This window comes from Oryctolagus cuniculus, chromosome 1, assembly GCF_051225735.1.
Source record: "Oryctolagus cuniculus isolate XC-2025 breed Fujian yellow rabbit chromosome 1, ASM5122573v1, whole genome shotgun sequence".
NCBI classification, from domain to species: domain Eukaryota; kingdom Metazoa; phylum Chordata; class Mammalia; order Lagomorpha; family Leporidae; genus Oryctolagus; species Oryctolagus cuniculus.
Window position 1 is genome coordinate 198719755 of NC_142867.1, and position 25740 is coordinate 198745494.

The 25740-nt window shown below is 53.2% G+C and overlaps 2 protein-coding genes and 1 long non-coding RNA gene across 19 annotated transcripts in view; 1 reads left to right on the top strand and 2 right to left on the bottom strand.

Annotated features, from left to right (window-relative positions):
• The window catches only part of RUSC2 (RUN and SH3 domain containing 2), a 76693-nt gene extending 52081 nt beyond the window's left edge, over positions 1 to 24612 (top strand). For 6 of the 14 annotated variants that reach the window (XM_051844076.3, XM_070053953.2, XM_070053949.2 and 3 more), the window contains 10 exons: positions 3050 to 3688; positions 3909 to 4094; positions 4196 to 4336; positions 5415 to 5491; positions 5679 to 5853; positions 5944 to 6049; positions 6737 to 6783; positions 7188 to 8001; positions 8089 to 8226; positions 8309 to 9024. In XM_051844076.3, coding sequence (XP_051700036.1) covers positions 3050 to 3688; positions 3909 to 4094; positions 4196 to 4336; positions 5415 to 5491; positions 5679 to 5853; positions 5944 to 6049; positions 6737 to 6783; positions 7188 to 8001; positions 8089 to 8226; positions 8309 to 8510 — 2525 coding nt within the window. In that variant the 3' untranslated portion in view covers positions 8511 to 9024. Of the gene's footprint in view, positions 1 to 3049; positions 3689 to 3908; positions 4095 to 4195; positions 4337 to 5414; positions 5492 to 5678; positions 5854 to 5943; positions 6050 to 6736; positions 6784 to 7187; positions 8002 to 8088; positions 8227 to 8308; positions 9025 to 10484; positions 10851 to 22418 lie in introns of those variants that run through there. The other 8 variants (XM_051844099.3, XM_070053960.2, XM_070053966.2 and 5 more) reach the window with 4 other exon arrangements.
• CIMIP2B (ciliary microtubule inner protein 2B) lies at positions 8964 to 11151 on the bottom strand. Of its 4 annotated transcripts, none has more exons than XR_016210910.1 (6): positions 11009 to 11151; positions 10306 to 10529; positions 10009 to 10220; positions 9762 to 9813; positions 9486 to 9613; positions 8964 to 9217 (listed from the first exon to the last, which is right to left on the bottom strand). XR_016210910.1 is itself a non-coding variant. In XM_089300346.1 (6 exons), exons 1-6 carry the CDS (start codon positions 11068 to 11070, stop codon positions 8997 to 8999), a joined length of 933 nt encoding a protein of 310 aa, XP_089156472.1. In that variant the 5' UTR covers positions 11071 to 11151; the 3' UTR covers positions 8964 to 8996. The 4 variants fall into 4 exon arrangements, 2 of the variants coding, with proteins under 2 accessions (XP_089156472.1, XP_017195248.2); XR_016210909.1 differs by having other exon boundaries at positions 10294 to 10529; XM_089300346.1 differs by having other exon boundaries at positions 9486 to 9635; positions 10294 to 10529.
• LOC149128804 (uncharacterized) lies at positions 12305 to 17351 on the bottom strand. The gene is made up of 2 exons (XR_016210920.1): positions 15943 to 17351; positions 12305 to 15551 (listed from the first exon to the last, which is right to left on the bottom strand). It is a non-coding gene; the product is annotated as an uncharacterized LOC149128804 (long non-coding RNA).
• Positions 24613 to 25740: the final 1128 nt, after the last annotated feature.

The window sequence follows — 25740 nt, forward strand, 5'->3', positions numbered from 1 at the left end:
AAGTATCTCAGAGGGTTTGGGAAGGAGGGGATGGGGGTGGGGGTAGAGGGCAGGGGCAGCAAGTTCCCGGACAGCTGTGCCCATAGCCTTAGGTTGGGTCTGCTGGTTTCTCAGAGGGGTTTAAAAACCACAAATGTACTTCCAGAGCTCACAATCCATTAGAAAAGGCCACACAATGAAGTACACAGTGGAGACGTCCTTGGGGAAAGGGGAGGAGAGGGAGTCTCTGGGGGAGAAGCAGAGCCTGGGCCAGAGCCCTTTAGAAGCGGCTCCTTCTCAGACTGCAGGGCCTGCTGGGAGCAGCTGGTGGGATGCTGTGCTAGCATCCTCAGGGCAAGCAAGTCCTGATCAGAGGTGGAGAAGGAGCGTAAAAGTGGTTTTTTCTATGCGATGAGACTTTTCCCACCAAGACGCTGCTGTATGACAGAGCTCTTCGGTAATGCACTACAGGGCTCTTTTCTTGATTTTGTACCTTTTTTTTTTTTTAATTAAAAAAAGTGAAAAGAAGAGGATGAGGAGACAGTAAACTCAAATGGATCTGACCAAATTTTGAAAGAACAAAACTAATAACAGAAGACAAATGTGAAATTTGGTTTCTAAGCTGTCCTGAGCTGACTGGGGATAGACACTGGGTCAGCTCAGCCTGACAAATTGAGTTTAAATAAGTGGAGAGGAAGAAGACATCCAAGGGGGGAAAGGCAGTGTGCTTACAGAGGGGAGTGGGAGGGCAACAGCAAGGCTGACAGGTGTAGAGATGTGCCATGTGGTGCTTCCGGAAGCTAGCCAGTTATGTGCCGAGTCTAGGTCCACGAGGCTGGGCTGAGTGAGGAGTGATGCTGAGGATTCAGCCTTTAGTTCCTGCCGTGCCCCAAGCTCTGCTCTAGGCACTGAAGACATGGCAATTAGAATACAAAAATCACAACTCTTTTGGAGTTGTTATAAAGAGTAATAAGCAATAAACACATAAAGGATAATTTCTCATGGTGAAAAGGACTACAAAGAAAATGAAATGGAACAATGGGGTAGAGAGCAGTCTGCCACAGGGACTGGGCTGCCCGGTGACAGTCTTATTGAAGGGGTGGTTTGTGAGCTGATGCTGAATGATAAGATGTCAGGCAGAAACAGCAGCAGGTCAGCAGGCTCTGAGAAGGTAATGAATTTGGTGTATTTAAGACCAGAAGCAGGTAGGGCTGGAGCCTAGCGAGTAGGGAGAGTAACAGAGTTTGCTCTTTAAGAGCTGACTAGGGATGGTAGGAGGGCTTAGTTTAATATGTCCCCTGGGAGTGATTCTGACCCACTTCCCTAATGGGTTAGGGTCCCATCCACTGTGACTTGTTGATGAAATAAAAGATAAGGGACAGGAAAACCCAGCCTGAGAAGTGTATGTGATAAAGACACTGGCCCGGCCGGCACCACAGCTCAATCCTCCGCCTTGCGGCGCCGGCACGCCAGGTTCTAGTCCCAGTCGGGGCACCGGATACTGTCCTGGTTGCCCCTCTTCCAGGCCAGCTCTCTGCTGTGGCCCGGGAGTGCAGTGGAGGATGGCCCAGGTGCTTGGGCCCTGCACCCCATGGGAGACCAGGAGAAGCACCTGGCTCCTGGCTTCCGATCAGCGCGGTGCGCCGGCCGCGGCAGCCATTGGAGGGTGAACCAACGGCAAAAGGAAGACCTTTCTCTCTCTCTCTCTCTCTCACTGTCCACTCTGCCTGTCAAAAAAAAAAAAAAAAAGACACAGGCCCAAACTCAGACTCTGGCTTACACAGAAGTATAGCTCTGCCACTTTCTAGTTGTGTGACCATGAGCAAATAACTTAATCGCTATAGATTTCAAATGTCCTGATCTGCCCAGTAAGAATACTGATTCCTGGCATAGTACAGTTATTGAGCTACTGGGTTGGTGAGCCACACCCAGGATTTTAGACCATGTGAGTGCTTCTAGCGCCACCTTGTGTTCATTCCAGCATTCACCATGTGCGCAGTGTCAGAACCACAATCGGTCCTGGAGTCCTGTATTTAGTTCTTAGGGACGTGGACCTGAAGACCGGCTGGAAGAACAGGAGGGCTGGCGCCCTGCCTCACTAGGCTAATCCTCCGCCTTGCAGCGCTGGTGCACCGGGTTCTAGTCCCGGTCGGGGCGCCGGATTCTGTCCCGGTTGCCCCTCTTCCAGGCCAGCTCTCTGCTGTGGCCAGGGAGTGCAGTGGAGGATGGCCCAAGTCCTTGGGCCCTGCACCCCATGGGAGACCAGGATAAGTACCTGGCTCCTGCCATCGGATCAGCGCGGTGCACCGGCTGCAGCGCGCTGGCCGCTGCGGCCATTGGAGGGTGAACCAATGGCAAAGGAAGACCTTTCTCTCTGTCTCTCTCTCTCACTGTCCACTCTGCCTGTCGAGAGAGAGAGAGAGAGAGAGAGAGAGAGAGAAAGAAAGAAAGAAAGAAAGAAAGAAAGAAAGAAAGAAAGAAAGAAGAGTTCTTGATTTGCTCAAGAACGAAATGTGCTGGTGGGGAAATGAGCAAAAATCCTGACTCGGACCCCAAGTCTCTAGGCCACAGAGAGAGAAAACGTTGGTTCTGCCATCGACAGGAATGAAAGTCATTGGGAAAAGGGGGCAAAGGCACGGGATGAGCTCTTTTAAGGTACAATGTGTCCATGAAAGCAGAGCCCGAAAGCAGAGTGATCTAGAGCTCAAGTGGAAGGGCAAGGCTAACGCTGTGGGCCTGGGAGACACCTGTAGGAAAGCCTGGACGGGAGTTGGGCAAGGGGAAAGTGTAAGACTTGAGCCGTAAGATAACACCATCTTTAGATTTGAGAAATGAAGAGGTGTGAAACAGCAGGATTGCAAAACACAGGAAAGAGTCTCCCAAAAGAAGTGGGCAGCAGTGGCATGTTCCGCGCGCTGGGATTAGCCTTACCCCACTCACTTCCTGCAACCCAGGTCCTGCCTGTCTTGCCCCTTCCCCAGTGGGCCTCGTCTCTTATCTCTGCTTCTGTTTCTTCTCGTGTGGCTTCAGTGTCTGCCTATCTGAATCCTCTCCATCCCTGTTGCTACAGGGGGTGGTGCTGAAAGCCGACCAGTCCTTCGCTACAGCAAGGAGCAGAGGCCAACTACACTGCCCATCCAGCCCTTCGTGTTCCAGCACCACTTCCCCAAGCAGCTGGCCAAGGCTCGGGCCCTGCACAACCTCTCCCAGCTCTACAGCCTCTCGGGCTGCAGCCGTACACAGCAGCCTGCCCCACTGGCTGCCCCTGCTGCTCAAGGCCCAGCCCCAGCTCCCTCCAGGGAGCCACAGGCGTCCACACCCCGAACCTCTGGCCGAGGTGCCAGGAAAGCTGGGCCTGAGCCAGAGACCTCACGGCCATCACCCCTGGGCAGCTACTCCCCCATCCGGAGTGCTGGCCCCTTTGGGCCCAGCACTGACTCTTCTGCCTCCACTTCGTGCTCCCCTCCCCCAGAGCAGGCCACAGCCACAGACAGCCTAGCCCCATGGAGCCACCCCTGTTCTGTTGCCCGGCCTGCCACCTCCCAGCTGCCACAGCAGGAAGATCAGAAGACACTGACCTTGGCTGAGTACCGACTCCATGGAACAGGAAGCTTGCCACCTCTGGGCTCCTGGAGATCTGGCTTCAGCCGAGCAGAGAGCCTGGCCCGGGGAGGCGGTGAGGGCAGCATGGCCTCCAGGCCCAGTAACGGTATGCGCGTCACTGCCACCACCCCAAGCACTTCTGTCTTTATGCTCTGACTTGGGGGTCAGAGATTAAAATGTTCGCACCTCTGTCCCCAGCACCTGTGGATAATGTCCACATAGTCTTAACTCTGGTGTTTCACATGGGTCCATTGGGTGGATATGAAACCTTGTCTCCTACTAACTCTTGCCTATCTGTCTCTTCTGCTAATCTGATCTACTTCCAGCCAACCACCTATCCCCTCAAGCCCTCAAGTGGCGCGAATACAGGAGGAAGAACCCACTAGGGCCACCTGGTTTATCAGGCAGCCTAGACCGAAGGCCACAGGAAGCGCGCCTGACCCGAAGGAACCCCATCTTTGAGTTTCCTGGCTCTTTCCCAGCTGCTGGCCATCTGAACTGCCGGCTGAATGGTGTGTGGGCAAGGTTCCCAGACCCTGCTGTGGTGGGGAGGGCTCAGTCCCAAAGGAGCATGCTGGAGGCCCTGAACTTGATTTTTTTCTCTTCTTTCCAGGTCAAATGCTGAAGCCATTACCACTGACCTGCCCTGACTTCCAAGACCCCTTCTCCCTGACTGAGAAGCCCCCAGCTGAGTTTTGTCTGTCCCCAGATGGCAACTCAGAGGCCATTTCCATTGACCTGCTTCAGAAAAAAGGTGACTAGAACCCTGAGCTCAGGTCAGAGTTGCTGCTATCACACTACTCACCTATACATGCTGCTGCCCTACTTTGGGCATTTAAGACAGGGAATATTTCCCTGTCTTAAAATTCAAGTGCCAGGAAGGAGTTGGAGAGCACTGGGCCTGGAGGCAGTCACGTGGGTACTGTTAGTGTACCGTGAGTGAGCCAGGGTCCTTTCTCAGATGCCGAACCAGGCTCTTCCCTGAGTGAGCTAAGCATGATGGGGGAGGAGGTGGCATGTGCCAGAAAACTGAGTGCTCTCGGTCAAGGGCCCGGGCCTGCAGCTTTGCTAAGTGTGCTGGTGACATTTAGTAAGAGGAAGACAGGCAGGGAAGGCAGCCAAGTGCCAACTGAACCAAGGTTAGAGCAGTTTCAGTGAGCTACTGAAGGAAGAACTGAGCATAAATCACAAATGTGGGCTGAACAGAGGAGCCTGTGAAACGAGAGAAAGGTGAAGTGGAAGTCCCTTGCAGAGAAAGGAAAGAACCTTGGGCAGGACGCGAATGGAGGGAGAGGGGTGCAGATGCAGTACAGTTATGTGTCTTGGAGGAGAGGGAAGTTGAAGGAATTCATGACCAGTGGCCTCTGTTCTCTGCAGGAAGTAGGACGAAGGGCTGAAGAAGAGGGGCAAAGGTTTGGCATGGCAACTTGAGGGTGGAGCAGAGGGTGCTGACAAGGCACATATCGAAGAATCACCCTTTTCTGGCACTTGTGTGAGGGACCTGGATTATCTCCAAGAGCAGGGAGTAGCCTAGTTTCTCCGTAGAAAAGGCTAATTGTTGGATTGATCTGGGATTGGAGTCAGAGGGCTAAGAAGTAAGAAAGTTGAAGGTCATGGATGGCCGTGGTATCACTAAAGTTAGGTCCAAAAGGACAGACAGGGGTTGAGAACTGGGCCAAACCAGAACAGTACTGGCCTGGATGTCTCAGTGAGACTTGTGTACAGGTACAGAGACCGAGGGTGCGAGAGTCCTCCAGCCTCCTGGAGGGTTCAGCCTTTAGTGTTTGCTGGGAGCTTGCTTAAGGACCTGTCACATCAATCCTTGCTTGCAGGCCTGATTAAAGCTGTTAACACTGCTGTGGACCTGATTGTGGCCCACTTTGGCACAAGCCGGGATCCTGGGGTAAAGGTAAGCAAGAATGTGGAGGACTGAGCTCTGCCCTGCAGACCCCTGCCCTCCGTGTGCCACCACCTCCCCCTGCTCCAGAGCGGGATTCTGAGGGGTGGGGGTGGCAGGAGCGAGCCATGCAGGCCGACAAAGGAAGGGCCAAGGTCGTCTCCAGATGACTCCCTGCCACTCCCGACTGCATCTGCAGGCAAAGCTGGGAAACAGTTCTGTGAGCCCCAACGTGGGCCACCTGGTTCTGAAGTACTTGTGCCCCGCTGTCCGGGCCGTGCTGGAGGACGGGCTCAAGTCCTTTGTACTAGACGTCATCATCGGGCAACGCAAGAACATGCCGTGGAGCGTGGTTGAGGCTTCCACGCAGCTCGGTAAGTGCCCAGCGGAGAGATAAGGACCTTGGGCTCAATTGAGGGTTCCAGACATCGGCTGCGTGACCTCCGACCCTGGCTTCCTCCTAGGCCCATCCACCAAGGTTCTGCACGGCCTCTACAACAAAGTCAGCCAGTTCCCAGAGCTCACCAGTCACACCATGCGCTTTAACGCCTTCATCCTCGGCCTGCTCAAGTAAGTGTAGGGCAGCAAGACCTCCTGAACAACCAGCCCTCCACCCAGGCCCTGCCTCCTGAGGAACCAGCTCCCTGTACTGAGGCAGAAGGGGGAGGTCCGCGAGTCTGCGGCCAGGGCGCAAGCTTCCCCCGGCCAGAGCACCCCAGTGGCTCACTGCTTTCCCAGGGACCCACAACCCCAGCACTGATCCCTACATGGTCTTCAGCTGCTCTTACAAAAACATAGCCTGTTTTTGGAAATTAATTGGATTTCTCAATCTCCTGAGAACCCTGATCCTCTCCATTCCAGCCCTGCTTCTAAATCCAGCCTCAATACCCAGTGCACCTTGGGATGCACGTTGTAGTGTGATTCTCCCTCAAGTATGGCCCGGGTGACGAACTGTCACCCTCGATCCTGAGCTGCCTGCACTCTCATTCTGTACCCTGCTTTTCCGGGTCATGTAAGCTGACTCCTCTCTTGGAGGAGGTGATTAGCTTGTGAACCACACACTCACTCCCTCTGCACATCCCCCTGGTGTCCTGGGACAACAGCGTGAAAAATGAACCAGGCAGCACCTCTGCCATAAAAGGGGATGCCCACCCAGCCTGCCTCCCTGTGTCTGAGCCCCGGTATCTGCCTCCTTGGTACCTTATTTTCTGGCCGTATCCACACAAGACTCAGCTTTCTTTGCCTATCTCCCTACAGCATCCGGTCCCTGGAGTTCTGGTTTAATCACCTCTATAACCACGAAGGTAATGCCCAGAACCCTGCTTTGTCTCACAGTCTCAAACCAGGCCAGTCCCCAGAGGCGCAGCGTACGGGGCAGAGTGGCTGTCCCTAGGAACCGGAGGTGGGGAAGGGAACCAGAAGGGAGCCACACGGGCGTCCATCCTCAGAGCTTTGCGTTTCTCCCCGAGTCCTCCCAGCTTCCGCTTGAGTTAGAGCCTTGGAGTGGGCAGAATAGTCCGGAAAGCTGGAAGCCTGGCTAGGGGAGCCCCCACACCTCTTGCCCCGTCTCAGGGTGGGGGGTCTGCACCCTGCACAGCCACAGGAGACAGCGTGGATGTGGAACACAGTTCATTGCATAGCACCCAAAGTGCCACTTGGGCCAGGCTCTGCTCCTCTGTGTGACGCAAGCCCCCGCTCTCCCCCGCAGATATCATCCAGACGCACTACCAGCCCTGGGGCTTCCTGAGCGCGGCGCACACCGTGTGCCCCGGCCTCTTTGAGGAGCTGCTGCTGCTGCTCCAGCCCCTGGCCCTGCTGCCCTTCAGCCTTGACTTGCTGTTCCAGCACCGGCTGCTGCAAAGCGGGCAGCAGCAGCGGCAGCACAAGGAACTGCTGCGAGTGTCCCAGGACCTGCTGCTGTCCGCACACTCCACACTGCAGCTGGCCCGCGCCCGGGGCCAGGAGGGCCCTGGAGACATGGACAGAGCAGCGCATGGGGAGCGAGTGAAGGGTGTGGGGGCCCCAGAAGGTGGAGAAGAGGAAGAGGAAGCAGAAGAGGTGGCAGAGACGGCAGAGGGCTCGGGCCATGGCAGGTGGGCCCGAAGCGGTCAGGCTGGCTGGTGGTACCAGCTCATGCAGAGCTCCCAAGTCTATATCGATGGCTCCACTGAGGGTTCTAGGTTCCCTCGGGGTAGCAGCAATAGCAGCAGTGAGAAAAAGAAAGTGGGGGGAGCCGGGGGGCCTCCCCAGGCTCCACCCCCACGCGAGGGAGTAGTGGAAGGGGCTGAGGCCTGCCCTGCCCCCGAAGAGGCCCTTGGCCGGGAGAGGGGCTGGCCCTTCTGGATGGGGAGCCCCCCCGACTCCGTGCTGGCTGAGCTGAGGCGCAGTCGAGAAAGGGAGGCGCCTTCGGCCCCACCAGCAGAAAATGAGGAAGGGGCCTCGGAGCCTTCACCTGGTGGCATCAAGTGGGGACATCTCTTTGGTTCCCGAAAAGCCCAGCGGGAGGCCCGGCCCACAAACAGGTGAGAGTCCACATGTGGTAGGGGTGGAGGGAGCGGGGTGCCTGAGCTGGGCCTGGACAGAGCCAGAGCCCAGCTGCTCTCCCCTAGGCTACCTTCAGACTGGCTGAGCCTGGACAAGTCCATGTTCCAGCTAGTGGCACAGACCGTGGGTGCCCGCCGGGAGCCAGAGCCCAAGGACACCGTGCAGGAGCCACACTCTCCAGCCCTGCCCTCTAAGCCCCCATGGTGAGCCCAGGGTCAGGGAGGGGTCAGGGGGCCAGGATTGGCTTTGGATGGGTTTCTCTGACCAACATGTTTTGTTTCCCAGTGAGGTGCAGGCACTGTGCCACCATCTGGCCACAGGCCCTGGACAGCTGAGCTTCCACAAGGGAGATATCCTACGGGTGCTGGGGCCAGCCGGTGGAGACTGGCTACGCTGCAGCCGCGGCCCTGACACTGGCCTCGTACCTCTGGCCTACGTGACGTTGACCCCAACTCCAAGTCCAACCCCCGGAAACAGCCAAAACTGAGGCCCTGTGCATGCTGGTGGCCTCAGGGTCCCTCATAACCCCTGGCTCAGAGCCTGAGAGCCCCCCCCAAGCCCTGTGGCTTGGCTACAGAGTAGACTGAGAGCTGGGGGCCACATATCCCTGCGCTGGCACCTGCTCCCCGTGGTCAGTATTAATTACTCCCCTGTAACTGTCCCAGTGACCTCGTTCCAGACCTCCATCCAGGAAAGGAGGGAGGGGACGCAGCGCTGGGCTGCCAGGGTTTCCCCAGCCCATCTGGGCCAACCCTGCTGTTTATGTAGACAAAGCAGGTCTGAGGAAGGTGTCCCAGAGGGCCACTGGCAGGGTGCCCGAGGCCAGGTGATGATAAGGATGGTGAACAGTATTGGGGCCAGATCCCTCAGCCCCCCCAGCTGTAAATAGGCTGTGCCCAGTGCCTGGCGGTCGGAGAGGGAAGAGGAGCCCAGGCCTCTGTTTATGTATTTATTTATTTATTTATTACACCTATTAATAAAAAAGGTGCTCAGCCTTCAAACCATTCTCTTTGTGGTCCCTCCCCCCGAGCCCCCGTCTCCCGTCCTTCCAAAAGGACGGCTGGGGTAGCATGAGAAGGGAAGGGAGACCCTGAGGTCCAGCTCCCTCAGCCAGGAGCTGCTTCTGGACGGTGCTGTAGCCCAGAGCATCGTGGGTGAGATGCCCAACTGTGTGACCAAACTGGAACTTAGACCCTGTGTGACCAGAAGAGCCTGTCAGGTGTGGCCAATGGCAAGGAAGAGCTGTCTCCATCTTTCCCAGCTCTCTGACCCCCCGAACTGCGCTCCAAAACCTGGCCCTGACTCCCACTGCCAGCTGCCTCAGTTCCTTTACTGCCTGATGATAAAGCTAAGCCACGTGATCTGAGGTCCCCCGTATGTTCTTTCCAACCCCCCAAACCACCCCGCCCAGCCCAACACAAATATTCCAGCTCCCAAGGCTTCCCTCTGCGGCTGTGCTCACCCGGCCCGTCGCCCCCATCGTGCGGTAAGAGACCCTGGTTCTCAGAGGGTCCTGGGGAGCTGGCCGGGAGGCTTAGGGTCCTTCTGGGCTCTGCCCCTTGAGTACTTCTGCCCAAATTCCTGCAGTGCCTGGTTGGTGAGCACAGGAAAGCTGGAGCCGAAGAGGAAGCGGGCACGGGGCACGTAGCCAGTGAAGCCTGGGGGATGGGGACACTGAGTGGAGACCCCAGGAGCCTGCCCTTGGTTGGGGTCATAGTCACTGCCCACCTTCTCTCACCTGACATGAAGAACTTCTGAGGGTCTCTGTCATCCATGGAGTAGGGGGAAGCCTGAGAGACGTTAATAGAAGAAAAGTAGAGTCAACAGTTCCTCCGCCCAAAGTCCCCAGGGCTGTAGAGGTGGCAGTCCAGCCCCAGCCCGCCCCCACAGCCACACCCTCCAGGGCCACCCCTGGGTTTGGACACAAGGATGAGGCTCCCCGTCCAGCCCAGTCCCGCTTTCCCCACCAGCCTTCTTGGTCTTACTTGTTCCACTTCCTGCTCCGGCTCTGGTTCCTTCCTTGCCTCCTGCTCCAGTGTTGGCTCCTGCTCTTTCTCCGTACCTTTTGCGCCCCTGGCCCCCTGTGGCAGCTCTGGGCCCCCTTGCCCCCCGTTCCACCGAGTGAAATCATTCAGAGCCTCGGCCCAGACCCGGCTGCAATTCTTGGCAAAGATGAACTGCGCCTGGGGTACAAAACCTGGGCGGGCAGGGGCCAGAAAGGTCTGTTAGTATTGACGACATGTTTCGGGGTGGGGGGCACCTGGCCATACCTGTGCACAAACCTGTGTACCCCGGGACCATGCTGGAGCTGAGCCGTCCGTGCCCACGCCTAGGCGGCAGGCTTCCCGTGGGAACCTCAGGAGATCTTGGAGGCCGAATGGGAGGCAGAAGCGAGCGATGGGCAGGGGGCCAGGCTAGACCAGGAGGGCCTTGCAGCAGCTGACCAGTCACCTGCCCATAGGTCTGGCCCATGCTGAACCGAAGCAGCGGGCAGTGTCCGGTGTACCTGCAGCACACAGCCCCACCTGTCGCCGCTGCAGGTCCCCTGCAGAGGAAGCTGCACTCTTAAAGCCCTGATCTGGAATCCACTGTGTGCGAGTGTACTTTTAGAAGTTCATGGAAAAATGAAAATGTAAGTTTATTTTGCTGCAAAAAAAAAAAAAAAAGCTGCCGTGCATTCTACACATTTTTCCTGAACTTGCTGAAGCCCCCTCGCAGCAACTGGAGCCGGCATTTCTGAGTTCTCTGCTTGGGCTTTTGATCCTCCCTTGCACTGTTCCCTTGTTCCCATGGAGAAGGTAACAGGAAGCTGGGAGGCAGACCCAGCCAGCACCCGGCCCTTGCTTTTCCTTCCCATCCAACGGCACAACTCCCCTGGCCTTGGGCCTCCCAAACCAACATATCTGCTGGGCCCCAGGGGCTAGGTGTGCAACCCCTGTGTCCCCGTGGAAGCAAGCGGGAGAGTGCGCTGGGTGGAGGTCTTACCCCGGGATGTAACGAGGATTCTGAGGGTGGAGCCCTGGTATGAAGGTGCTGGTGCCGGCCATAGCCTTGGGAACCCAGGCAGGTCCTTTTGCTGGCCTTGGGGAGGCTCTGGGCGATGTGTCCGGTGTCCAGGGCTGTGCGGCCAGAGGGGGGCGGGGGCGGGGCCGGGGCCGGGGAGGGGCGGGGGGAGGGGCCAAGGCGGCCCAGTGGAGAGCCCTTGGACTCGCAGGGTGTCCGCCCCAGGACCGGCGCCGTGGGCCCCAGGGCAGAGGGGAGCCGTGAGGAGTGCACGCTGCCCAGTCCAAGGCTGAGGCCCTGGGCGGGAGGCTCCCGCTCTGGGGCTGGTGGGTCTTTCAGCGCAGCCTCCTCTGAGCAGCCGCTGCGGGCATACGGACAGTGCGAGCCCTGGGAGTGTCCCTCACGGGTTGGGGGGGGGGGGGGACGGAGGCTGAGGGGAGAGGACAACGGGGACAGCAACATCAAGTTCACTCACAGCGAGAGGTGTGATACCTCCTGGCGCCGGCATCCTACATTTCGCGGCGCCTTCTGCCACGCACGGTGTGGGGAGCGGGAAAGCTGGGGTCCCCAGGCCTTCGGGCAAGTCTGGGGCCCCTGCCCTCATTTATAAAATGCACACGGATCGCTCTCCCTGTGCCTGTGGTGGGGCCCAAATTCATGTATGCAAATATGTGGTGTAACCATGAGGACCGTAGCCAGCATGGCGCCACAGGGAAGGCATTGGCAGTCACAGGTTGAGGCGCTGGTGGTCCTGAGTGGGTGACTTCTTGGGGCAGGCAACTTAACTTTTGAAACCTAGCTGACCAAGGTACCGTGAGGCAGGAGTTAGCTAGGGTGTGTGAAAGAACCTGCACCTGCACACGGCGACCAAGCCCTAACTCCCAGCCTTCTTGTCTGTCACTCCCAGTTTGTAGCACGTGGGCCACAGCAAGTGGTAATAAACCCAGCGGATAGGAGTGTTCTCGTGTGGAAGTTCGGACCCCAGGGTGAAGTTTTAGACAATGAAACTAGAGGGAGAGTGAGACTTTATTAAGAAAATAATTCATGGGGCCAGCACAGTGGCATGGCCAGGTAAAGCCACTGCCTGCAGTGCTGGCATCCATGTGGATGCTGGTTCGAGTCCCAGCTGCTTCACTTCCAATCCAGCTCTCTGCTGTGGCCTGGGAAAGCAGTGGAGGATGGCCCAAGTGCCTGGGCTCCTGCACCCGCATGGGACCTGGAGGAAGCTGGCTTTGGATTGGCACAACTCCAACTGGGGCATGAACCAGCAGATGGAAGACCTCGCTTTCTCTCTCTCTCTCTCTCTCTCTCTGCCTCTCCTCTCTCTGTGTAACTAAAGTAAATAAATAGAAAGAAAGAAAGAAAGAAAGAAAGAAAGAAAGAAAGAAAGAAAGAAAGAAAGAAAGAAAGAAAAGAATTCAGATTCTAAGAAAATGAACAGGCCAGAAAGACAGGATCTCGGAGAGCGGGAGGAACAGGATTAGAACTCAGCCCTGGTGAAGCCCACCTGCCTGAGACAGAACGTCTGCCTCTCCCCACCCCCAGCCCAAGTCCTGGCTGTGCCAACCACACATGGCCCTGGCGTCTCAGGGCAGTTGAGCGGCAGCGCTGTGCCCAAGGGGTGCATTTCACACTCTCACGGTTCTGCCAAGGACGGCCTCAGTGTGTGTCACCTTGAGTGGAAGCTTAGGGGACCTGGCTCATGGCTGAGGAAACGCTGCAGGGAGGGTGGGCGCTGAGGGGCCGCCCGGAAGGGTGTGGCTGTCAGCGTTAGCAGGCGCCTCCTGCAGCAGACACCGGTACCCTGCCCCCATCCCCCTGCTTCGCCAGAAGCCCGAGGGAGGCTTGGGGAGCGAGCCCCACGACGGGTCTTGGTTCATCTGGTCCCGTCATCGCGGTCTCCTTCCCCTTGCCAGTGTCTGGCTGGACAGGAGCTGCTGGCGCTCAGGACAGTTAGGAGGGAAGTCTGCTGGGAAAAGCTGAGGTGATCTCAAGAAGAGATGTGTTGCACGCTGGGGCCAGTGAGAGAGAGGCCCAGGAGCAAGGATGTGTGCCTGGCCCTGCGTGGCCTGTGGACGGCGTGTGGGAAGCTCACCAGCCTGCACGTGCCGAGGCTGGAGGTGAAGCAGAAAGGCCTGGGCCTCAGAGAGCAACGTAAGCCCTGGGCGAGCCGGCCCTTTTACGTGACATAGTAAATGTCTTCATGGTTAAGATCACTTCAAGTTTGCTTTCACTTAAATGCAAAGGCATCACAACCTAAAAAAAAAGAAAAAAAAAAAAAAACCTGATTCAAATTCTAACTTCACTGAATACATGGACCTTGACCAAAGTCATCAAGCTTCAGTTTCTCATCTGTAAGGTGGGATAGCTAATGTCAATACCCCTGAGCAGGAGATAGACAGATGAGACGGTGCACTCTAGCATCCGTCCCAGTCTGCTTATGGTAACAGCTGACTACATGGGAATCCAAAGTGCTCTGTAGGAATAGGAAAAAGGAAAAGAGAGAGAGCAGAGAAATGAGTGAGAAGGTGAAAAACAGAAAGGTTAGAATTTGAAGTTAGGGTGTAGTTTAGCACACAGGAACTAGGGTAAATTCAGCGGCTGTTAGAATCAGGGGTGGCTGGCGCCGCGGCTCACTAGGCTAATCCTCCTCCTGCGGCGCAGGCACCCCGGGTTCTAGTCCTGGTCGGGGCACCGGATTCTGTCCCAGTTGCCCCTCTTCCAGTCCAGCTCTCTGCTGTAGCCTGGGAGGGCAGTGGAGGATGGCCGAAGTGCTTGGGCCCTGCACCCGCACGGGAGACCAGGAGAGGCACCTGGCTCCTGGCTTCAGATTGGCGCAGCATGCCATAGCACGCCATAGCACGCCGTAGCGGCCATTTGGGGGGTGAACCAATGGAAGAAAGACCTTTCTCTAACTCTGCTTGTCAAAAAAAAAAAAAAGAAGAAGAAGAAAAAAAAGAATCAGGGTGAGTTAGGTACAGGCTAGGAAGCAGGTGAAGATTCGTCTCAGACTCATGTTTTGTGAAGCAGCAGCCTGCACCAGTTGGTGGAGCAGCCTGTCCTATCAGTTTTCATCTGTCTGGGGGCAGGCGCCTAGCCTGGCAGTGGAGATGCCAGCTAAGATACCCGTGTCCCGCATTCGACTACCTGGCTCTCGCATGCCTGGCTCTCGCGCCCGATGCCAGCTTTCTGTGAATGCAGTCCCTGGGAGGCAACAGTGTTGGCTCAAGGAATTGGGCTCCTGCCACCCATGTGGGAAACCCAGATTGAGTTCCTGACTTCAGGCTTTGACACACCCGACCCTACCCGTGGCTGTTGTGGTCGTCTGGGGAGTGAACCAGCAGATGGGAGCTCACTCTCTGTCTCTGCCTCCAAAAACCAAAGTAGTTCCGAATTCCCGGAGAGTGCACTAACCTGGGCAAAGGGTGGACGTGCTAGGTGAGGGAGCCGCACCTGCTCAGTGCTTCTGTGGCTTTGGCCAGGGGATACTCGTGATACGCCAACAACTTGCTCCCGGAGGGAGACGCCACACCCAGTGGCCAGGGTTGGATGTGACCGTGAAGAGAAAATGTTTAACTGGAGATTACACAGTCTACAAGACGAAGGTCCAGCCAGGAAAGCCGCAACAGTGCCCTGCCCTCTCCACCGCCTGCTGGGTCTCTAGGATGACGGTCTACAACTGTATTACTCTGCCTGTGTCCTACCAGGAATGGCTGAATTCATACAGATTCCAGTCCAGTCACTTGATTGTAAATCAGTCCTGGGCAAGCATAAATCCCCCCTATCAGAAAGAGAAGTTTGAAGAAATGAAAAATCGGGCAGCGCATTTGGCCTACTGGCCGGGGCACCTGCGTCCCGTATCTGAGTGCCTGTGGTCAAGCCCGAGCTTCACCCCAGACTCTGGCATCCTGCTAACGTGTCTCCTGGGAGGCAGTAAGTGATGGCTTTTTGTTTTTTAAGATTTATTTATTTATTTATTTATTTGAAAGTCAGAGTTACAGAGAGAGAGGGCAGAGAGCTTCCATCCGCTGGTTCATTCCCCAAAAAGCCTCAATGGCTGGAGCTGTTCCAGGAGCCAGGAGCTTCCTCTGTGTGTCCCACAGGGGTTGCAGAGGCCCAAACCCTGGGCCATTCTCTGCTGCTCTCCCAGGTGCACTAGCAGGGAGCTGGATCGGAAGCAGAGCGGCCAGGACTCAAACTGGCACCTACGTGGGATGCTGGCACTGCAGACAGCAACTTGACACACCACAGCACCAGCCCCAGGTGATGGCTTAAGTAACTGGGTTCCTGCCAGCCACACGGGAGGCCTGGACTGAGTGGTTTCCAGCTTCGGTGCAGCCCAGCCCTGGCTGAGGGTAAACCAGTAGATGGAAGCTTTCCCTCTCTCCCCCTCTCAAATAAATAAAAAGTTTCTAAAAGAAAGAAAAACACCTTGAGACTTTAGAAAAAGTTTCTCAGGATACCACCAAAATTGAAACAAGAAGTGAAAAGAATAAACCACAAAAGATTACATATAATATAAAACCTTATTTGTGGCCGGCGCTGCGGCTCAATAGGCTAATCCTCCGCCTAGCGGCGCCGGCACACCGGGTTCTAGTCCCGGTCGGGGCGCCGGATTCTGTCCCGGTTGCCCCTCTTCCAGGCCAGCCCTCTGCTGTGGCCAGGGAGTGCAGTGGAGGATGGCCCAGGTGCTTGGGCCCTGCACCCCATGGGAGACCAGGAAAAGCACCTGGCTCCTGGCTCCTGCCATCGGATCAGCGCGGTGCGCCGGCCGCAGCGCGCCGGCCGCGGCGGCCATTGGAGGGTGAACCAACGGCAAAGGAAGACCTTTCTCTCTGTCTCTCTCTCTCACTGTCCACTCTGCCTGTCAAAAAAAAAAATAAATAAAAAAAATAAAAAAAAATAAAAAATAAAACCTTATTTGTTTTAAAATATAGAGAGAGATATAACAACTACATAAAAAGGAAATCAAGGGATTGATAAACATGGTGTGAGACAAAATGGATGGGAAGGAAAAACTACCGATCAGATATGCACTAGGGTCAGCGTCGCAGTTTTCCTTTGGATGGTGTTTTCATAAGTGCTTACTATTAGACATTATAATAAAGAAATAAAGCATTCACCAGTGACGAGGCAGTGTTATTAATCCAAAGATTATGATAACCCAAATCTATGCATCTGAGGTCTGAGGAGCTGGAAATTACTGGAAATAGTGGTGTCTGGCTAAATCAAAGAACTAGCACAGGCCGGCGCCGTGGCTCACTAGGCTAATCGTCCGCCTTGTGGCGCTGGCACACCGGGTTCTAGTCCCGGTCGGGGCGCCGGATTCTGTCCCGGTTGCCCCTCTTCCAGGCCAGCCCTCTGCTGTGGCCCAAGAAGGCAGTGGAGGATGGCCCAAGTGCTTGGGCCCTGCACCCCACAGAAGACCAGGAAAAGCACCTGGCTCCTGCCTTCGGATCAGCGCGGTGTGCCGGCAGCAGTGCGCCAGCCGTGGCGGCCATTGGAGGGTGAACCAATAGCAAAAGGAAGACCTTTCTCTCTCTCTCTCACTGTCCACTCTGCCTGTCAAAAAAAAAAAAAAAAAAAAAAAAAAAACAACTAGCACAGGCTCTACTACAGCCTTCGAACATTCTCCAAACTCTCCAGGATCAACATCCATCTATTCAGCCTGTTAACTTCCTAAACATCTCTGCTGGGCAGTACAGACCAATAGACGAGGGACAGGCATTTGGCCTAGTGGGTAAGACACCTGCAACCCGCACCTGAGGGGCCCACTTCCAGCTCCTGACCCCGGCATTCCTGCTGCGTGGCAAGTGATTGGGTTCCGGCTGCCCACGTGGGAGACCTGGACAGAGTTTCCAGCTCCGAGCTCTGCTGCCTGCCTCCACTGCCGTTGTGGTCACTTGGGAAGTGAACCAGAGGATGGAAACTCTGCCATGGGTCTGTGTCTCTCTGCCTCTCAGTTGTAAACAGGGGAATGAATAGAAAAGACATGACATCTGAACTCGATGATTTTACCAATTTAAAGACAAGAGAGGTACAAAGACAAAATAAATGCCATGATGCAGACTTAAACAACTGACCCCAGAATAGCAGAGATGAATGACACTTTTCTCACAAACACAATAAACCTGTAAATTAAAATTAGGTTAAATAGGGCCCAGCGCTGTGGCTTAGCAGGTTAAGCTGATGCCTGCAGTGCCAGCATCCCATATGGGCACCAGTTTGAGTCCTGGCTGCTCCGCTTCTGATCCAGCTCCCTGCTGATGCACCTGGGGAAGCAGTGGAAGTCTCTTCTCCCTCATAATTTTGGTGTGCAGGTGCTTCTGCACCATTTCTTTCTTCTTTTTTTTTTTTTTTTACTTTTTTTTTTTTTTTTTCACAGGCAGAGTGGACAGTGAGAGAGAGAGAGAGACAGAGAGAAAGGTCTTCTTTTGCCGTTGGTTCACCCTCCAATGGCCGCTGCTGCCGGCGCGCTGCGGCCGGCGCACTGCGCTGATCCGAAGGCAGGAGCCAGGTGCTTCTCCTGGTCTCCCATGGGGTGCAGGGCCCAAGCACTTGGGCCATCCTCCACTGTACTCCCGGGCCACAGCAGAGAGCTGGCCTGGAAGAGGGGCAACCGGGACAGAATCCGGAGCCCAAACCAGGACTAGAACCCGGTGTGCCGGCGCCGCTAGGTGGAGGATTAGCCTAGTGAGCCGCGGCACCGGATCTTCTTTCTTCTTTATTAAGATTTTTTTAAAAAAGATTTTATTTATTTGGGGGCCAGCGCTGTGGTGCAGTGGGTGAAGCCACCGCTTGCAGTGCCAGCATCCCATCTGTGCATCAGGTCTAGTCCTGGCTGTTCCTCTTCTGATCCAGCTCTCTGCTGTGGCCTGGGAAAGCAGCAGAGGATGGCCCAAGTCCTTGGGCCCCTGCATCCACATGAGAAACCACGAAAAAGCTCCTGGCTCCTGGCTTCGGATCAGCCCAGCTCTCACCATTGCAGCCATCTGGGGAGTGAACCAAGGATGGAAGACCTTTCTCTCTGTCTCTCCCTCTCACTGTCTATAACTCTACCTCTCAAATAAATAAATAAAATCTTTTTCAAAGAATTTATTTATTTGAAAGAGTTATAGAGAGAGAGCTCTTCCATCTGCTGGCCCACTTCCCAGGTGGCTCCGACAGCCAGGGTTGGGCCGAAGCCAGGAGCCAGGAGCTTCTTCCAGGTCTCCCAAGTTGGGGCCCAAGCATCTGGGCCATCTTCCACTTTTTCCCAAGCCATTAGCAAGGAGCTGAATGGGGAGCGGAGCAGCTGAGACAGGAACCAGCACCCATAAGGGATGCTGGCATCACAAGCGGCAACTTCGCCCTCTGTTGCCACAGCACTGGCCCCTCCTCACAATTTCTACAACAGTGACTTCTTAAGTAGAACGTGTCTAAGAATGAAGGGCAAAATTGCCTTGCGTGACTTTTCAAAATATCCATTCCCAGCCTTTTACAGGCTATTCTGGGCAGAGGGCCCAGATATCTGTATTTTTAAGTCTTTTAATTTGAAAAAAAATCTATAGAAAAGTTACAAGAAAAATGAATCTACCGAGATTAGCTACGGTGGACCATTGGCAGCTCTGAAGTGTAGTCTTTCCCGTGCCCAAGAAGGAAGCGTAAAGGCCCCGGTGAGCCCCGTTTCTTACACCACGCCTCCTCAAGCCAGCCTCAGCCAGTGGGGAGACCCCTGCCCGGACCAACCAGCCAGGCAAGGGAGAGGGCACGTGTCACAGACCATGGGGGCTTCAGCAGAACAGGCTGTGGACACACTAGCCAGGCAAACACACCTCAAAGCAACTAGCCAAGTAACTAATGAACCAGCTAGTAACTAACCAGTCACCTCAAGAAGCCAGAAAAAGGACCACTGAAAGCTGGAGATAGGACACATTGGTGACACTGATGACAGAAATCAATAAATCAGAAAACAGAAAGACAAGGGAGCTGATTCTTGTAAGCGCTGTCTAAAACAAGGGGCCGGCCTTGTGGTGCAGCAGGTTAAGCTGCGACCTGCAACACTGCTGCTCCACTTCTGATCCAGCTCCCTGCTAATGCGCCTGGGAAAGCAGCAGCAGATGGCCCAAATATTTAGGCCCCTACCACCCACCTGGGAGACCCAGATGGAGTTCCAGGCTCCTGGCTTCAATATGTTGGTGTGGTCATTTGGGAAGTGAACCAGCAGATCAAAGATATCTCTCTCTCTCTCTCCCCCGCCCCCGCCACCGCCTCTCCCTGTCTCAATAACTCTGCCTTTCAAATAAATAAATAAACAATAAAACAAACTTCAGGCAAGTGTAGCCAAGATTATACAAACCTCCACTGGCAAGAGGAAGTGACTAAAATCTGGCAGTAGGAATTTTTTTTTAATAATAAAAATAGGGCTGGCTCCATGGCTCACTGGGTTAATCCTCTGCCTGTGGCGCCAGCATCCCATATGGGCGCCGGGTTCTAGTCCCAACTGCTCCTCTTCCAGTCCAGCTCTCTGCTATGGCCCGGGAGTGCAGTGGAGGATGGCCCAAGTGCTTGGGCCCTGCACCCCATGGGAGACCAGGAGGAGGCACCTGGCTTCTGGCTTCGGATTGGCCTAGTTCTGGCTGTGGCAGCCATTTGGGGAGTGAACCAACGGAAAAGGAAGACCTTTCTCTCTGTCTCTCTCTCACTGTCTGTAACTCTACCTGTCAAATAAAAAAAAAAAAAAGTGAAACTGAACTATCTCAGTGAGCATGGATATTATCTAGGAAGGTATTCATTAAAATCTATCAAAAATGACATAAAACACTCAATAAAATCATAAAGGAATTGAAAAAGTGATCTAATAGGTACCCCCTACTAGAAGACACACTTCCCACTTAATTTACAAAATTTATATGAAGAGGCTGGCGCTGTGGCATAGCAGGTAAAGCCACCGTCTGCAGTGCCAACATCCCTTGTGGGTGCCGGTTCTAGTCCCAGCTGTTCCACTTCCAATCCAGCCCTCTGCTGTGGCCTGGGGAAGTAGTGGAAGATGGCCCAAGTCCTTGGGCCCCTGCACCCACGTGGGAGACCTGGAAGAAGCTCCTGGCTCCTGGCTTCGGATCGGTGCAACTCCGGCTGTTGTGGCCATCTGGGGAGTGAACCAGCGGATGGAAGACTTTCTCTCTCTCTCTCTCTCTCTCTCTCTCTCTGCCTCTGCCTCTGCCTCTGCCTCTCTGTAACTCTACCTTTCAAATAAAATACATAATCTTTTAAAAAATCATATGAAATTAATTTAAGCTCTAACAAGCATCATGTAAGTAATCAAGGAAAGACATCCTAAGTAAAACTTCCAAATCAGAGATAGGAAACAGGGCATGTGCTCTCGTCATCCTCTTTCCCGCCACCCACAGAGATCCCTGAGCCATCGCAGCCCGTGGCGAGCTCCAAGTCTGCGGGACAGCATGTTTTGATGATTTCTACCAAAGAGTTCAGAGATGTTCCGCTGTGTGTCACACACCATGCCAGTCCATCTTGCTGATGACCGCGCCCCTGGAATCAACCACAGGGCCAACGTTATAAAAGAATAGCATACATTAATACTTTAATAGCATTTATTCTAGAAACGCAACAAAGCTCAAACTAGAAGATACACTGAACATAAGAATAAAGCAAAGGAAACAAAAGTCACTGCAGAGTGAGAGATGTTGGGAACTATTTTATAAAATTAAGCATCTACCTGTGACTTTCATAAAAATGAATTTTAATAAAACACTAATAGAAACATGGTAAACAGGGTATTTGAAGTTAACAGCCAACATCAAACCACATCTAAGAGAAATGCCAGAGCCAGGATTGGCAAACAGATCTCATCGGTTGTACCAAAAACAATTGACTGTAGTAACTTATGGGAATGTTACTGGGATATTTCTGAAATAGAGTCATGGCTTAGCAGGAAAAGTACTAAAAAGATTAAGTATGTTTGCTGTGGGCATAGGTGAATGCTGGCACGTAGAGTTGATAGTCTTTCACTTTATAAAAGTCAGAACCAAGACAGGGATGATCACTGTTACCTTTATTATTCAACATTATTCTACACAATGCATGAAAAAAAAATAAATAACAAGAACCATAAACACTGGAAAGGAAGAAAAAATTGTCATCTGCCTAAGTACAAAATCCTGAAAACTAGTAAGAGTCTTCTGTAAGATGTAAGATGGCAGAGTGAAATAAAACAGTCAATTCACGATCAAAGATTACCTACTGTACAAAAAAACAAGACAAAGGCCAGCACTGTGGTGCAGCAGGTTAAGGTGCCATCTGCAACACAAGTATCCCATATGGGCATGCTCCACTTCGGATCCAGCTCCCTGTTAATGCACCTGGGAAAGCAGAGGAAGATGGCCCAAGTCCTTGGGCCCTTACCACCCAAAAGGGAGACCCAGATGTAGCTCTTGGCTCCTGGCTTCAGCCTGGCCAACCATTTGTTTCAGCCATTTGGGGAGTAAGCCAGCAGATGGAAGATATTCTCATTCTCTCTCTCTCTCTCTGCCTTTCAAATAAATATATAAATTTTTTAAAAAAAAATCATACCTCAGGGCTGGAGCTGTGGCTTAGCACTGCCTGCTGGCATCTCATATGGCCACTGGTTCGAGTCCCAGCTACTCCATTTCCAATCCAGCTCTCTGCTATGGCCTGGGAAAGCAGTAGAAGATGGCCCGAGTCCTTGGGCCCCTGCACCCGCGTGGGAGACCCAAAAGAAGCTCCTGGCTCCTGGCTTCAGATTGGCCCAGCTCCCGCTGTTGTGGCCATCTGGGGAGTGAACCAGTGGATGAAAAACCTCTCTCTCTCCCTCTCTCTCTTTCTCTCTCTGCCTCTTTGTAACTCTGCCTTTCAAATAAATAAATAAATCTTTTTTTAAAAAGAGAAAGAAAGAAAGAAAACATTTCCTACATTAAACTGGCAGGCTCAAAAATCTGTCCCTTAGTTGTAAGGTGAATTAGTAATTGACCTGTTCCCATCTGCTTCCTCAGGAAACTACCGGAAAATAAAATCACCTATTTCAAAACTTAGTACCGATCACGAGAGGCTGCAAGGGGTGGGGATCGAGGGGGTTTGGATAACGGGAACCAAACCGGAGCTGCACAGAGGAAGAGGTTCCTGGGGTTACTCAGCATAGGGGCAGCCTGATTCACAGCAGCCTAGTGCACATTGGGTGCACAAAGAGAGAAGCTCTAAACCTCCAAGCATAAAGTGATATCTGAAAAGGGGAAATGTCGGTTAGTCTATTGTGATTGATACACATGTCATCTGTAGCCCGTAAGTATGTACAATTATTAATAAAAATTTAACCTGGTAGCGACTGGGAAATTCACAAAGTTGACCATCAAAATCTGCCTCGCACGTGGTTTTGCAGACGGAATGCACCCCACCTAAGGAGCCTGAGATAGAATCAAGAGAAGACTCCAGTCGAAAGTAACCCCACAGCCTGGGGGAAAGAAGCAAACCAGAACATCTTTCCTGCAGGAACCTAGCTTCAATGCAAGGCAAAAACAACAACAATAAATAAATAAACCACAGATAAACTTTCAAGCCATTCGAGCTTATGGGCAAAAGATAAAAATCACGAGTCAAGTGGAGCAGCAGTTAGGACAGCACTGGGATGCCAAGAGGCCGCATCCGAGCCTCGCTTCAAGTCCAGCTTCCTGCTGACGCCCACCCCAGAGGCTGCAGATGATGGCTCAAGCACTGGGTTCCCTGCCACCCAGAATGCATCTCTGGCTTTTAGCTTTGGCCTGGCCCAGCCTCGGCTGTTCTGGCATTTGGGGAGTGAATCAGCAGATGGGAGATCTCTCTCTCTCTCTGTCTCTGTCTCTCTCTCTCTGCTTTTCAAATAAATAAATATTTCTCAAATTATAAAACATACAAGGAAACAAGTTACCATGAGCAAAACCAACAAAAATCAAATTAGACCACAATGACTTAAGATCATAACTATCAGACAATAAAATAAAGATATTTTAAGAATATGTTTAAGGAAAAAAAGAAATTAAAAAATGTGTATTTAAGAATAACAACATAGGCCGGCGCCGCGGCTCAATAGGCTAATCCTCCGCCTGTGGCGCCGGCACACCGGGTTCTAGTCCCGGTCGGAGTGCCAGATTCTGTCCCGGTTGCCCCTCTTCCAGGCCAGCTCTCTGCTGTGGCCTGGGAGTGCAGTGGAGGATGGCCCAAGTGCTTGGGCCCTGCACCCCATGGGAGACCAGGATAAGTACCTGGCTCCTGCCATCAGATCAGCACGGTGCGCCGGCCACAGCGCGCTGGCTGCAGCGGCCATTGGAGGGTGAACCAACGACAAAGGAAGACCTTTCTCTCTGTCTCTCTCACTGTCCACTCTGCCTGTCAAAAAAAAAAAAAAAAAAAAAAAAAAAAGAATAACAACATAAACCAACCAAAAATATATTTAAGAGTAGCATGTTTTAATAATTAAAATAAAGGTTTAAAAGTGTTATTAGAGGTGGATGTTTGGCCTAGTGGTTAAGACACTGCTCTGACGCCAGCATCTCATAGCAGAGTGCTCGAGTGGAGTCTGGCTCTGTCCAGATCCAGCTTCCTGCTGTTCACGCCTGGAAGGCAGCAGGTGCCCCCCCCCCCCCCCAGTGCTTGTGTCCCTGCCTCCCACTGGGAGAGTGTGATTGAGTCCTAACTCCGGGCTCTGGCCTGGCCCAGCCCTGGCTGTGGCAAGCATTTGAGACGTGAACCAGCCAATCAGAGATTCTCTCTCTTTCTCTCTCTCTCTCTCTCTCTCTCTCTCCCTCCCCTGCTGCCTTTCAAATAAATAAAACTAATTTGCAAATAACAAAACATCTTCTCCTCCCACAGTTATAGACAGAGCCCACATGACTTGCTCTGATCACTGGGATGTTAGCGGGCACAACGTGACCCAAGGACAGGAAAAGCAGTTGTCCTTCTCTCACCTTGAGAGGCGCATGCGCAGGCTGTGCAGCGGGTCCAGGAGGAGGAGAGAGACAGGCGAGGCAGCGCGAGCCCTCTCAGCCAGCTCCGCTCTAGGATGCGGTCAGCCTACAGACTGATGAGAACAGAGAGCTGCCGTTTCATTCCCCAGTGTCAAATGGAGCTAATTGCATACGATTTCTGTAGTATTAGCTAACTGGCAGGGATAGCTCCCAAAAACACCTACAGTAAACGTGCCATTTAATGATGAAATAGTGAAACAATCATTTTAAAGAGCAGGAACATGGAACCGGGACTATGGCACAGCAAGTTCGGCCATCACTTGTGACGTTGGCATCCCTTATCGGATTGCCAGTTCAAGTCCCGGCTGCTCCACTGCTGATCCTGCTCCCTGCTAATGCGCCTGAGAAGGCACTGGATGGTGGCCCAAGGGCTTGAGCCCCTGCCATCCACACAGGAGGCCAGGATGGAATTCCTGGCTCCTGGCTTCAGCCTGGCCCAGATCTGGGCCATTTGGGGAGTGAACCGAGTAGACAATCTCTCTCTCTCTCTCTCTCCTCTCTCTCGCTCTCTGTCACTCTTTCAAATAAATAAATCTTGAAAAGTAAATAAATAAAGATCATGATAGAGATAAAGATGTCTACAGCCACTACTTCCTTCTGTGTTATATTGACAGTCTTAGGCAAGGAAATAGAAATCAAAAATTTCAAAAATACAGCATATATGGCTTGCTGGTAGGCTGGATGTGGGGTAGAGAGAAAGAGAGGAATTAAGAGTAACTGAATTCTCTTGCCTGAGCATGTAACACAGTGGATTTATTGAGATGGGGAAGACTTAGAGAAAAGCTGGGGTAGAAGGACAGGAGTCAAGAATTCTCTTTTTGTTCTCATCAATTTTGAAAACCCAATTAGATATCCAAATGAAGATGACGAAGGAGCAATTGAATATAGGAGTTTAGAGCGCAGAGGAGAAGTTGGGACAAGAGAGAGAAAATGTGAGTAATCAGCATACGGACAGAATTTAAAGCTGTGGAGTTAACGAAGTGACCCACAATGTCTATGGAAGGGAAGGGAGAAGGAGGGGAGGGGAGGGGAGGGGAGGGGAGGGGAGGGGCCCAATAATTAGCCCTGAGCACTCCACTATTTAGAGGCCAGGAAAATGAAGAAGAATCTGCAAAGATGACCGACCGGCACAGCAGGTTAAGCCACAGCTTGGGACACTTGCATCAATATCCTAGTGCTCCCAGAACACCTACAGTAAACATGACATTTAATAAAGAGATTAATGAGAATGAGAGGGGCCGGCACTGTGGTGTACTGGGATAAGCTTCCTCCTGCAGCGCCAGCATCCCATGTGGGCACTGGTTTGAGTCTCAGCCGCTCCTCTTCCGATCCAGCTCTCTGCTGTGGCCTGGGAAAGCAGCAGAAGATGACCCGAGTACGTGGGCCCCTGTACTCACATGGGAGACCCGGAAGAAGCTCCTGGCTCCCAGCTTCCGGCTGCATATTGGCCCAGCTCTGACCATTGTGCCCATCTGGGGAGTGAACCAATGGATGGAAGACCTCTCTCTCTGTTTCTCCCTCTCTCTATAACTCTACCTCTCAAATAAATAAATAAAATCTAAAAAATAAATAAATAAAATGAGAATGAGTCCTGTTTCTGCTTCAAATCCAACTTTGCTAATGTGGAGGCTGCCCGGTTGTTGCAAGCACTTGAGGAATGAACCAGCAGATGGAAAGTCTCTCTCTCACTCTCTCTCTCCT